At 38.7% G+C, this 13,150-nt stretch overlaps 1 protein-coding gene across 5 annotated transcripts in view; it reads right to left on the bottom strand.

The window, feature by feature from the left end:
* Positions 1 to 484: 484 nt before the first annotated feature.
* The window catches only part of LOC147382070 (mediator of RNA polymerase II transcription subunit 15a-like), a 36,870-nt gene continuing 24,204 nt past the window's right edge, over positions 485 to 13,150 (bottom strand). For 3 of the 5 annotated variants that reach the window (XR_015174149.1, XR_015174147.1, XR_015174146.1), the window contains 3 exons: positions 1,523 to 1,594; positions 622 to 696; positions 485 to 546 (listed from right to left, as the gene is read on the bottom strand). Coding sequence is in view for 1 of the 5 variants with exons in the window: in XM_086429589.1 (XP_086285715.1) it covers positions 3,777 to 3,781 (5 nt within the window). In the remaining 4 variants the exon portion in view is untranslated. Of the gene's footprint in view, positions 547 to 621; positions 697 to 1,522; positions 1,595 to 3,566; positions 3,782 to 13,150 lie in introns of those variants that run through there. The other 2 variants (XR_015174148.1, XM_086429589.1) reach the window with 2 other exon arrangements.

Here is a 13,150-nt window from a genome sequence, read left to right as displayed (position 1 = left end):
CTGTTGGGGTGGCAGTCGCAGTATTTTGTTGCAATGAACTTTGTGGTGCTTGTCCTGATTCCAACGTCGAACTAGGCTGCATTGAACTCATCATATTAGATTGAGTACTTGGAACCCCTAAATGGGTTGATAAAGGAGGCATGGAACCATGTTGCATGCTTGTCGCAGCAGAGGACTGCATGTTTGTTGCTACAGAATTTTGCAAGTTCATTGGTTGCATCTGTGGGTTCATCTGGTTGTCGTGCTGAGTCGGCAAAATTTGAGATTGTGGTTGCGACTGCTGCTGTTGCATGGAGAGCGGGTGGCTGCCAGATGGCTGAAGTTGTTGCTGTTGTCCTTGAAGCTGTGAAGGAATGATCTTTCTGGGCCTATGAGTATTTAGAAAAGTAACAATCTGCTTCTCATAGTGACCGAGCTTCTCACTGAAACCAGGTGGAATATTATTCTTGGGCACTTGTAAGAATGATATACGCGTGCGCTCCAACAGATCTTCATCATTTGGAGCTTCTCAATTTGTTCTTTTGATGGCTGCGGAAGAGAGTCGGTCTGCCAAACAATGAAAGCTTATAGAATTAAGCCAATAAAATAAGCTATAAAATTTGAAAATTAAATAAATAGTACCTGTTGGCACTTGAGAGTGATCTTTTGGTGCATTTCAGTCAGATCAGGTAAATACATTTCCTTCATAGATTTAATCTGTAAAATAAAACATAAATTTTTTCTAATGTAAGAACCTACATATATTAAGGTGTTACACTCTGAATAGTTTTTCTCTTTTATATCAATCTTCACAAAGCACGTTCACAAACACATGTTCCCTATAGTTAATACCTACGGAGTCTGAGCTGGCAGAAGATATACGAGCTAGCTATACTTGCTCCCCCACTCAACAAGGGTCACATGGACCGCTCTTGAATCGACCCATTTTTCCTTATCCAAAAGGGAGACATTCCATTTTTATGCAACAAAATACATGCATCATATCATATTATTATTTAAAAAAATAATTTTCCTTGTAGAAAATATCTATAAAATTTGTCTTATCAAAATATATATATTATACATTTCATATTTGTTTTCTAGACCTTTGGACAAAAGGTTTTGAGATGTATCAAGGACCATTGGATTTGAGTATTTCTGTCAAGGGCTTGAAATCAATGTGTATTACATATGGTCCTGGTTCATGATAAAAATGCCCAAATCCAATGGCTACATATCATCAATTGCGTTGATTTTAAGTGTATACATCCTTAATTTTCAGTGGGCAAAAAGTGTGCCAAGTTGAATTAGCAGGATGTGGGCACGGAACATTCAATGGTTATGAGTTATGACAGCAATGCCCTAGATTTATAATATATAAAATTGCAACCTAAATCAGAAAGAAACAATGACTATACATACAAACAAGTTAAAGTGAAATATAAAAGAAGTGAGAAATCACCTTTTGATACACCTAAATCAGAAAGAAACAATGACTATACATACAAACAAGTTAAAGTGAAATAAAAAAGTAAGAAATCACCTTTTGATAAACCTCTTCTTGCCAGTCACCCGCATTTGCATGGTGTGTTTTGAGCTGTAGAATCTATAGATGCTTAAGAGAGATGAGACAGAAATAAGAATTACTAACTACTACTTCCATCAGCAAAACATTGTTTCCAAAAGGAAAGAAGAAACATTATATGCACAATTCAAGACTACTGCATTAGTTGTTGTTGGGGTTTTTATTTTTAAATTAAAGGGAGGAGGAAACATTCTATGCACAAAACAAGAATACCTGAACGCTTATAATACTGCAATAACATAAACAAGTGATTTGTTTAGATTGGGAGCGCGGAAACAAAGCAGCCAAAGCTCTCTAATCATGAGGAAAAAGAAAGAAATAGAAAATTCCAGCACATTACAATGAGACAGAAACAGGTAGGTAAGAACTATTATTATTACTATTTTTTTAAAGATAAAAATTTATTAGAAAGAAAGAAACCAAGAGGCCAGGAAGACCTGCCTAATATAGAAACAACACGGGCAGAACTTAATCTCTAACCTTACACATCATATACCACCCAAAAATGAAATCCAAAAAAATAACTGAGGATTACACATTTTTCACAGTTTCATCCATTAAATAATAATTTAGTAATTCGAAAGTTGGTTCCAGATTGTCTAAGTAGCAAGTATTTATTTACCAGGATATGATTGAGTTATCGAATGGTAAAATAAGTAAAAAATCACAAGGTTAGGGACTATCCCTAAAGGACCAAAAGAATTCCTAATTGGAAGTAGGAGATCCCTTCTAATTGATTCTTTTGTCACATTGTTTCTGTTTTTTTAATAATTAATTTTTTTTATTAGAATGAGATCAAGATGACCAACAGAATGAGAATGCAAGGAGAATCATACCACAAATCTAAGCAAATAGTTGACGTTTAAAAAATCCTAAAAAAATACACCTCTAAACTCTTTAAAGACCTTGCACCAAAAAAACACAAGGTTCCAAACAGACACAAAAGAGGTTTGCACAGACATGGACTTTCATTCAAAAACACTAGAATTTTGTTCCTTCCAAATGCACTGACAAAAAAGCAAATAGATAAAACACTCCAAAGCAACCTTTTTGCCCCACTAAAACATGAACCCCATTGATACCACGAAGCAAATAATCAGATAACATTGTTATATTTCAAAGCGAAAACAATTAGATGATGACAATTATCAAATAAAAACCCCTCATTTCTATTCAAGAACATGTGTCAGGGCCCAATCCTGACCTTGCCGAATCATTTCGTTTCCCAATATATGAAATGAGGGACTTCACTAAGTCCATTCTTATGAAATCTCAAACCAGATCATTTAACCCTTACTTCAGCTGCTTAAAAAAGTTTTTATAACAAAAACCTAGGAATCACTTCCTAAAGAGGGTGCTCTTTCACTTCAAAGATTCATCTATTTTATTCCTCCTAAACGTCCCAGCACAAAACAAAAAAATTCAAATATCATGAAACCCTCTATAGTTATAATAGTGACCTTCTTTACTCGGGCAAGAAGAAAGCTAAGAGGAGATTATCCTGTTGCCAGTTGTTCGAGTTGTTATGTTAGTGCAGTTGTTATGGCGATAAGGAAAGCCGTTCCGCACAGGGCTCAAGCTCAATTACATTGACCAATCGTTACACTCGACTAGAAAACGTCGAAAGGGAGTCACAAGCCTTCTTCCTTGAATCCATAATAAGGAACTGCCTCTATTTCATATCTCAGGGTACTAAAGCCAGATTTTCCTTTTATATTGATTCCTACGGATTAGATCAAAAAAAATTCTTGAATGAGGTATTCAACTCCAGGGATGAATCGAAGGAATGAAAATGGCATATTTGGTAGAATCGTAACCATAGAATATGACCCTAATCAAAATGCATACATTTGTCTCAAACACTATGGGGATGGTGAGAAGAGATATATTTTGCATCCCAGAGGGGCTATAATTGGAGATACCATTATTTTTGGTACATAATTTCCTATCTCACTGCTTGGGAGCTTACGGTTTCATGTTCTATTTCACTCCCCGATGGGGGTTCTTTTCACCCTTCCCTCACGGTACTACTTCGCTATCGGTCACCCAGGAGTATTTAGCCTTGCAAGGTGGTCCTTGCTGATTCACACGGGATTCCACGTGCCCCATGCTACTCGGGTCAGAGCGTAAGCTAGTGATGCTTTCGGCTACTGGACTCTCGCCATCTAGGGTACAGCATTCCATTGTTTTTTTTTTTTTTTACGAGAATGCCTTAATCTGCCAACATTGAAACAAGGATTAAAGGAAAGCACCAAGTATGGAACAAAAATAAGAAATGTACCCAGAGCTCCCTCACAAAGTTGTTTGGACCATTTAAAAAATACACCAACAATAAAGAAACAACATAAATCTATGTCACTATCTAAACTATGGTTGATGCCACTTAGAGAGACTAGATAGAATAAACACTTATATCTGACACCAGCTTAGCATATTTCATAGAACAAACGTCATGTAATATAAAAATAAATTTAATATTCATCTTGGTGAATCCGGAAATGTTGAACCAAAACTTGGTATGATTGAAAATATAAGAAGACTTTTTGTACTCCACAAGATTATTTTTTTTTGTTTTTGGTTAGTTAAATTTTATTGATAAGAGGACAAGGAGTCCTCAAAAGATAACAACATGATTACTCTCTGTTAGAATTCTGTAGAATTTATTTGTGCGACAACCCCTAGGACTTTTTCTATTACGTGTGGTAGCCCTATGGGCCCCCTTTTGTGTTTTGCGTATGTAATGGGTTAATTGTGTTCAGTTCTCTCTCTCTCTCCTCTATTTCTTTTCTTCTTCTCCTCTTCTATTTGATCTAAACTATTTTGATTCTTTATTTGGTATAAGAGCAATGGTGTTTTTTCTTCTCTCCTATTTTTTTGGGGTTTTAAACCCTTATTTTTGCAGGTTTTTTTAGTGAAACGAACTTTAGTTCGTTGTGGTGGCGCAAGATAAATGCTAGATGTGTATCTAGGGCGTGGTTGTGTGACTAAGGTTGGCTGTGAATGACTTTTGGGGGCTGCATGGTGCTGTTTTTCAGACCTCTTCGAAGGTTTAATTATAATGGGTGGTGTTTAAGTCGGTTTTTTTTGGCCAAAATTGGACTTTTCATTTACCCAAAATTGGCAAAGTTTTCTTTACGCTTCCTACCCTTGCTGTATCTCTCTTAGGTGTCTTTTACAATGGTTGTTGCCTCCCTCGTTGCGTATTTGTGGTTGTTCTAATGGATAAACGTAGCTCTTCAAGTGATGATTCGATCAAGGAAATTACTTCAATACGATTGAACGGAAATAATTATCATTCTTGGTCCCACTGTGGCTTCCAATATCCAATTCCTTAATACTATAAAAAAGATTTGGAGCTCTCTTGCAAAGATGTACTCTCAAGAGAGTTATGTGACTAGAGTGTTTGAGTTATTTGAGCGCATGTTCACTACCAAACAGGATGATAAACCCTTGAATAGACATTACAATAATCAGAAATGTATGTGGGAAGAACTATTGCTCTATCAACCCCCGAGCATTGATTTAAAAGTTCAGCGATGTCAACGGGAAGAGTTTTCGGAGGGCCTTACTTATGAACCCAGTTTCTTCTTCTCTTACTGAGTCATCTGCCTTAGCCACTAGTGATGGTATTCGTGGGACTCCTCGTAATGGACGCAACGGTATTCGCGGTGGTGGTCGTGGTGGAACCCGTGGGGTTCATGGTTGTTGTACTATCTTTGGTCGTGGTATTGATAGGTCTAATTGAAAATGCAATTATTGTGGTAAGACAAGGCATAGCAAGGATTATTGTTGGGACAAATGGGAACGTCATGACTATGCCCATAATGCATCTGTTGATACGTCTTCCACATTTGTTAACCATTTGCTTCCAAACCATCGATTATTGATTCTATGTCTCAAAACAATCTTACCGCTCAACTTAGTCAAATCCTTCAGAAGTTGTTAGGCCTACCTTCTTCATCATCTACTCCTACAACAACTATGGTCAATACAACTAATTCTGCTTGTATAATTACTCGATCCCCATCATCTTCCTGGGTTGTTGACTTTGGTGCTTGTGTTCATATGTCTCTAGTACTTCCTCCATCTTTTCTAATTTTCATTCATCTAGATCTCATAATATTTTAGTTAATGGTTCTTTTCACCCTATCATTGGCATTGGTGATCTTCATCTTACCAATTCCATGACACTCACTTCTGGCTTATTTGTTTCTCAATTTCCTTTTAATCTTCTATGTGGCTAACAAAATCGCTAAACTGTTTTGTAACATTTTCCCCAATCCTTGTGCTTTTCAAGACCTCAGGACGAAAAAGATGATTGGTTCGGGACATGAATGGAATGGGCTATATTTTTTGGAATGTGAGTCAATTCCTGCTTTGAGTGCTTTCATCTCTCCTCTACAATAACATTATTTCTTGGGACACCTGACGTTGCAAAAGTTGCATCAAATTATTCCCATGTTGAGTCCAATTTCAGTATTAAAATGTAAGGCTTGTCAGTTAGGCAAGCATCATCGTAGTAGTTTTCCTATTAATCTAGAGAGTCGTTAGTTGAGTCTGTTTGATGTAGTCCATTTGGACATTTGACTTTTTTTTAATGAAAGACTGCTTTGAGCTCCCTAAAATTTTCTTAATCTTTTATAATGAGATATTTGTTCAATTTGAACGTCATATTAAAAATTTTCGTTCTAACAATGCTCTTGAATATATCAAAAACTGTCTGATTTTTGTAGAGACCATGGTATCTATTCGAAAATAGTGGATAGTAGTAGTTTAATTTTGTTATTTCTATGTTTCTTTTTCTGTGTAAGGACATTTATGTCCATTCACCTATGTAAGGGCATTTTTGTCCATTCACCTTTTTTATTATTATATATATCTGCCAAGCTCTTAATTAGAGACTTGACAATTCTACAATTCTTCTTGGTATCAGAGCCATTAGAATTCCTCTCTTGGTTCTCCTTCAATTTTTTATTCTCTCTTATTCTCTCCATTCTATAGAAAATCAACTAATCTAAAACAGCCTCTTCAATTAGTCTCCCCATCGGGGGTTATTTTTTATTATTTATTTTCCCTATTTTTAGTAGGGTTTTGATCGCATGCTGCGATAACTCTCTGTGCTGTGTTTCATGCCCTGTTTTGTTCATCGTTAGCCTATTGGTTGGACTGTTGGGTCCCTGTTTTTGTCTGCAATAGCAGCATTGCAACCTGTGGAGGCGTGCAACAGCACCTAGGGTGCCTTTAGGGACCTACGATAGTGGCTATAAAGCTTGGTTGTGATCTATGACAGCAAAAAGACTGTTTTGCTACCTGTGGCATCAATAGAGAATAGTTCTTCTAGGTCTACAGACCTTGCAATAGGAATCGTAGGCCTATCTGTGATCTGCGACGACAACAACTATCTCGGTGTTATTTAGTAACTTTCGACAGTAGGGAGACCTATTTGGGAGGCCTACAACAACACCTAGGGTGCCTTAGAGACCCACAACAGTGAGTTGAGGGCTGTCTATGATCTCTAACGTCAACAACAACTACTTGGTTGCTGTTTAGCAACTTATGACAGCAGGGAAAGTTCTTTGGGAGGCCTACGACAACACCTAGAGTTGCCTTAGAGACCCACGACTATGAGTAAAGAGCTGTCTTGTGATCTCTAACATCAACAACAACTATTTGGTTGTTGTTTTGCAACTTACATCAGCAGGGAAAACTCTTTGGGAGGCCTACAACAGCACCTACGGTGCCATTAGAAACCTACGACAGTTAGGCAACCTCTTTGGAAGGTCTACAGGACTTGTGACAACAGTTATAGTGCTGTGTGTAATCAACGACAACAACTACGAGACCTACAACAGTGAGGCAACCTCTTAGGGAGGTCTACAAGACTTGTGACAATAGCTATAGTGATGTGTGTGATCAACGACAGCAACCACGACTTCCTGGCTTTGATTCTCAACAGTTAAGTCTGTTACTTTGGTGACCCTCCTTATTTTCGACTGTACGAGATCTCCCTTCAATCCACAAGTACCGTCACTTCTTGTTCAGCATAAACCATGACATCTACTCACGAGATAAAGGACTCCCGTACTGCTCTTTGGGAAAATTCTTCTGCACAACGGATTACTACTGCTCTGTTAGATAGTCGTAACTTTCAGTTCTGGTCTCGGTCTGTGCGACTTTATTTGGGTAGTAGAGGTAAATCCGGTTGGTTATTGGGCGCCATCCCTAAGCCACCCCCCATTGATCCCAAATTTGAACAATGGGAAATCGATAACTGTACCATTCTTAGATGGTTATTTAACTCTATGGAGCAGTGCATCTATACCATGTTCATGTACCATGAGACTGTCTCTTCTTTGTGGTCAGCCCTCACTCAGACATGCGCGTGTTATGAATGACTCGAGGATTTATGAGCTGTATCGGGATATTGCTCAAGCTACCCAAGGCACTCAGAGTGTGGTAGATTACTTTGGTTTCCTTCAGTCCCGTTGGGAAGAGCTCTTGCACTATGAGTCTATGGCTGAGTTGTCTGCAAAAGCAGTTGGGTATGTGGTTAAGCAGATTGGTCGACATCAAACATACCAATTCCTCATGGGTCTACATCCTGAGTTTGAAGTACTTTGGACACAGATTCTTAACACCACTCATTTACCATATTTATTTGAGACATTTGCGACCATTGATAGTGATGAGCGTCGTCACCATGTAGTTTCTTCTTAGACTCAGGTCCCTGGGATTATCTCTGCCCCAGCTACAGATCAGATGGCTCTAGCAATCAATTCAGGGTTCTTTGATTCTCGTACTCAAGGACATGGCAATCGAACCCGTGGAGGCCGTAAAGGGAGTGGCATTACTTGCAGCCATTGTGGGAAGGTTGAACATGAGAAGACCCATTACTTTCAGCTTTATCCCCACCTTCTGAGATCTTCTGTGGGACATCCTTCTCCTCGTGCTGCTACTGTAGAGTCTGCATCAGTTTCTCAAGCAACTCTTGGCACCATCGATTTGCAACATCTCCAGACTAAGATTACAGCCATTGTATGGGATCAAATCCAGGCTCACACTCCCTTATCCTCGATTGTTGCGTCAGTTATTATACCTCAAGGTACAACCTTTGCACTTCATGCTATTCAATCTAGTTCTATTCCACTGACATGGGTAATTGATTCTGGCGCCTCTGATCACATGACTGGTGAGTCTAGCCATTTTACATCCTCTATTTTCCCTACTACTCATAGGGAGGTTCGTCTTGCTGATGGATCCCTTACACCTATCCACAGCAAAGGTACTATCTCATTATCCCCTAATTTTTCTCTTGACTCCGTGCTTCATGTCCCTCACCTATCTCTTAATCTTTTATGTATGAATAGCATTACTAAATCTTTAAATTGTTTTGTAACATTTTTTCCTACTCATTGTATTTTTCAGGACCTGACTTCGAGGAGGATTTTTGGGAAGGGGTATGAGAAGGATGGGTTGTACATATTTGGATCTCAATCGATTGCAGCTCCAGCTTCTGTGCTTCCATCGTCTGGGAGCCACACTTTTTCATCTGTCTTTACATTTATGGCATGCTCGCTTAGGATATGCTAATTTTTAGCACTTGTGTTTTTTATTTCCTAATTTAAAAACTTCTTGTCGTGGGCACAAATTTCAGTGTTCTGTGTGAACTCTCTAAGCATACTCATACCTCATATATTCCTCGTATGCATCAGTTTAATGCAATATTTGATTTACTTCATTCTGATGCTTGGGGGCCTTCCCCTATTATTGCATTTAATGGTCATGGATACTATGTCACATTTATAGACGATTATTCTTGTTGCACTTGGGTTTATTTGATGCGTTCTCATTCTAAGGTGCTTCCTATTTTTGTTAATTTTATTAAGATGATTCAAACTCAGTACAACATCACTATTAAATCTCTCAGGTCAGATAATTGGGGGGAATATATTTCGGATGGGATTCATGCCCATCTTCATAACAATGGTATGCTCCATCAATTGACATGTCCATACATTCTTGAGCAGAATGGGGTGGCGGAACGTAAGAATCATAATCTCATGAATACAGTCAGGTGTCTTCTTCGAGGCATGCATGTCCCTAAGGCATATTGGAATATGGTAGTTCTAACTGCGACTTTTCTTATTAACCGCGTTCCGAGTTGCACCTTAGGAGGACAAGTACCTCTTCATGTTCTTGAACCCGACCGCGCTCTCCTCCCCATTACTCCTAGAGTCTTTGGGTGCACATGCTTTGTTCAAGATAGGACTCCTACTCGTACTAAATTAGATGATAAAGCCATTCAGTGAGTCTTCTTGGGTTATTCCACTATGTCCAAGGGGTATCGGTGTTATGATCCAGTTTCTCACCGTGTCATACATTCTCTTGATATTAAATTCTTTGAAAATATTCCATATTTTTGTACTACTATTACAGGAACCTTTTTCTTCGCAGGAACCATTACCTATAGTGCTACCATCTCCGATCTTTCCTTCACCTCCGTCGAAGTTTCAAATCTACACTCGTCGCCCTCGTCCATCTCCACTTTTGCCAACCTCCTCCTTAGACTCAGGTATATCATCTCCTACTCTTACACGTATACCTGCTCTTATTCATTTTGTTTCTAACTCACTTATTGCTCTTTGCAAAGGTAAGCGAGGGTGTGTTACTGATTATCCCATTGCCTAGCTTGTTTCCTATCAGGGTCTTTCTCCTTCTTATCAGGCCTACCTTGTTCTTATTGATTCTATTCGAGTTCCTCGGTCTGTATCAGAGGCTTTGCAAGATTCTCAGTGGACTAGAGCTATGACTGTTGAGATAGATGCTTTGCACAAAAATAATACTTGGGAACTTGTTACCCTTCCATCTTGGGAGCGAATTGTTGGTTGTAAATGGGTCTTTACAGTGAAATACCTCGCAGATGGAACTGTTGACCGGTATAAGGCGCGACTAGTTGCTAAGGGGTTTACGCAGACTCTAAGGAAGGATTTTGGTGCCACATTTGCTCCTGTTGCCAAATTTTCTACTATTCGTCTTCTTATCTCTTTAGCTGCTTATCACTCATGGCCTCTTCATCAACTCGATATGAACACTTTCTTGAACGGTGATTTGACTGAAGTTATATATATGGCCCCCCCTCCTGGGTTTCGTCTTCAGGGGGGAATATTGTGGGAAGGTATGCAGCTTCTCAAATCTCTGTATGGCTTGAAACAGTCCCCGCGAGCTTGGTTTCAGCGTTTTTTAGAAGTTATTTTATCTATGGAGTTTACCAATTGCCACTCAAATCATACTTGATTTGTTCATCAAGGATTGGATGGTCGATATGCCATTGTTCTAATATATGTAGATGATATTATCTTGACAGGAGATGATGCCTAGTGGATTGACAGGGTGAAGATGATATTGGGTCGTGTTTTTTAGGTTAAGGACTTGGGTCCTCTCAAGTACTTTTTGGAGATAGAAGTAGCTCGCTCTCGACGTGGTATTTCACTATTTCAATGCAAATACACATTGGACCTTCTTTAGGATACTGGTATGCTTGGTTGTCGTCCTGCCTTTTCTCCTATGGATCAAAATCATCGACTTCATATCGAATCTGGTGATCTATTATCTAATCCGACATCTTATCAAAGACTTGTAGGTCGTCTGATTTATTTGACTAATACTAGACCGGATTTGACCTTTGCGGTTAGTGTAGTCAGTCAGTTTATGCATGCTCCGCATACATCTCATCTTGAGGCCGTTCATCGTATTCTTCACTACTTGAAGTCACGTCCTGGCCTTGGGCTTTTCTACTCATCCACTGCTCAACCATATTTGTCATGTTTCACTGATGCTGACTATATGGACTCTCTTACAGATAGGAGATCTACCTCTGGTTTCTGTACATTCCATGGAGGTAACCTTATCTCGTAGAAAAGTAAGAAACAGAGTGTGGTCTCTCGTTCTTCTGCTGAAGCTGAGTATCGTGCTATGGCTCTTGGGACATGTGAGCTTTTCTGGCTTCGATCTTTACTAACAGAATTGAGATTTCCTCCTTCTGGTTCTTTTTCGTTGTTTTGCGACAACAAGTCTGCTATCATGCTTGCTTCTGACTCAGTTCTTCATGAACGAACTAAACATATAGAGGTTGATGTTCACTTTCTCAGGGAGAAAGTTCGATTTGATGCTCTTCAGACAGTCTATGTATCTTCTTCAGATCAACTAGCCGACATGTTTACAAAATCTGTTGGTCCTTTTATCTCTAACTCTCATCTTATCAAGCTGGGTTTAGTTGATATATTTGTTCTAGCTTGAGGGGGAGTATTGGAAAATAGTGAATAGTAGTAATCTAATGTTGTTATTTCTATGTTTCTTTTTCTGTGTAAGGACATTTATGTCCATTCACCTATGTAAGGGCATTTTTGTCCATTCACCTTTTTTATTATTATATATATCTACCAAGCTTTTAATTAGAGACTAGACAATTCTACAATTCTTTTGTATCATCTATCGGATTACAAGTCCACATACATCCCAATAGAATGACATCACTAAACGTAAACTCCATCATCTTTTGTATGTCATTTGCACCTTATTGTTTAACATGTCAATTCCTAAACCTTATAGGGCCGATGGTGTTCTTATTGGTTATTACCTCATTAATCGTGTTCCTACACCTATTTTAGGTAGCCAGACACCCTTCTCTTTATTATTATCTTAAAGCCAAGCCCTTTCTTCTTGTTCCGCGTGTCTTTGGGTATGTCTCCTTCGTCCACATTCTTGGAACAGTTCATGATAAGTTATCTCCTGGAATTGTTAAGTGCGTCTTCTTGAATTATTCTCGGACCCAAAAGGGTTATCGTTGTTATGATCCTGCAAGGCGTCGATATTATACTAGTGCCGATATCACCTTTTTTGACTCCATCTTTTTTCTCCATTGTGGGTGGTCAGTTCGATTTTGATATGGTTCATTCTCATAAAAGGGAGTTAGCTTTTCCCCTTCTAGTTTCTTCTCCTCCTCACTGGCAAGTTTATCAACACTCTCAGCATCAACCAAGTGTATCTTATGATCCAACTATAGTCAAATCATCTCCTAACTCTCCTAAGGATCCTCCACCTTTTGCTTCTTTTGAGGACTATCCACATCCTCCCATAGTACCCTCATCCTCCACGCTACCTATTGCATTGAAGGTATTTGTTCATTCACTTAACATCTTATTTTTAATTTTGTATATTTTCATTGTCTTTCCTTTACTTTTTGCTCTTTTGCATTCTTGTTGTCCACTATTTTTGTTCCTAGTACTTATCATCACACTCATGACTTCTTCTGGATGGAAATTTGCTATGGATGACGACATACATGTCCTCTGTTAAAATCAGACATGCGATCTTACCACTCTTCCTTCTGAGAAGACCACTATTGATTGTTGTTGGGTGTACACAATAAAGTATCAACTTGATGGCTTTGTTGATCGCCTTAAGGATTGATTAGTGGCTAAAGGCTATACTCAAGCTTATAGTGTAGACTATTGTGGGACCTCTTCACTTGTTGCTCACCTCAACTCTGTTAGAATTCTTCTATCTGTGGCAATAAGTTTTAACTGG

The sequence above is a fragment of the Akebia trifoliata genome, unplaced genomic scaffold (genome assembly GCF_017979445.1).
Source record: "Akebia trifoliata isolate Shusen 1 unplaced genomic scaffold, ASM1797944v1 Contig00055, whole genome shotgun sequence".
NCBI classification, from domain to species: domain Eukaryota; kingdom Viridiplantae; phylum Streptophyta; class Magnoliopsida; order Ranunculales; family Lardizabalaceae; genus Akebia; species Akebia trifoliata.
Note: the sequence above shows the minus strand (reverse complement) of the source record. Positions and strands in the feature narration are given on the sequence as shown.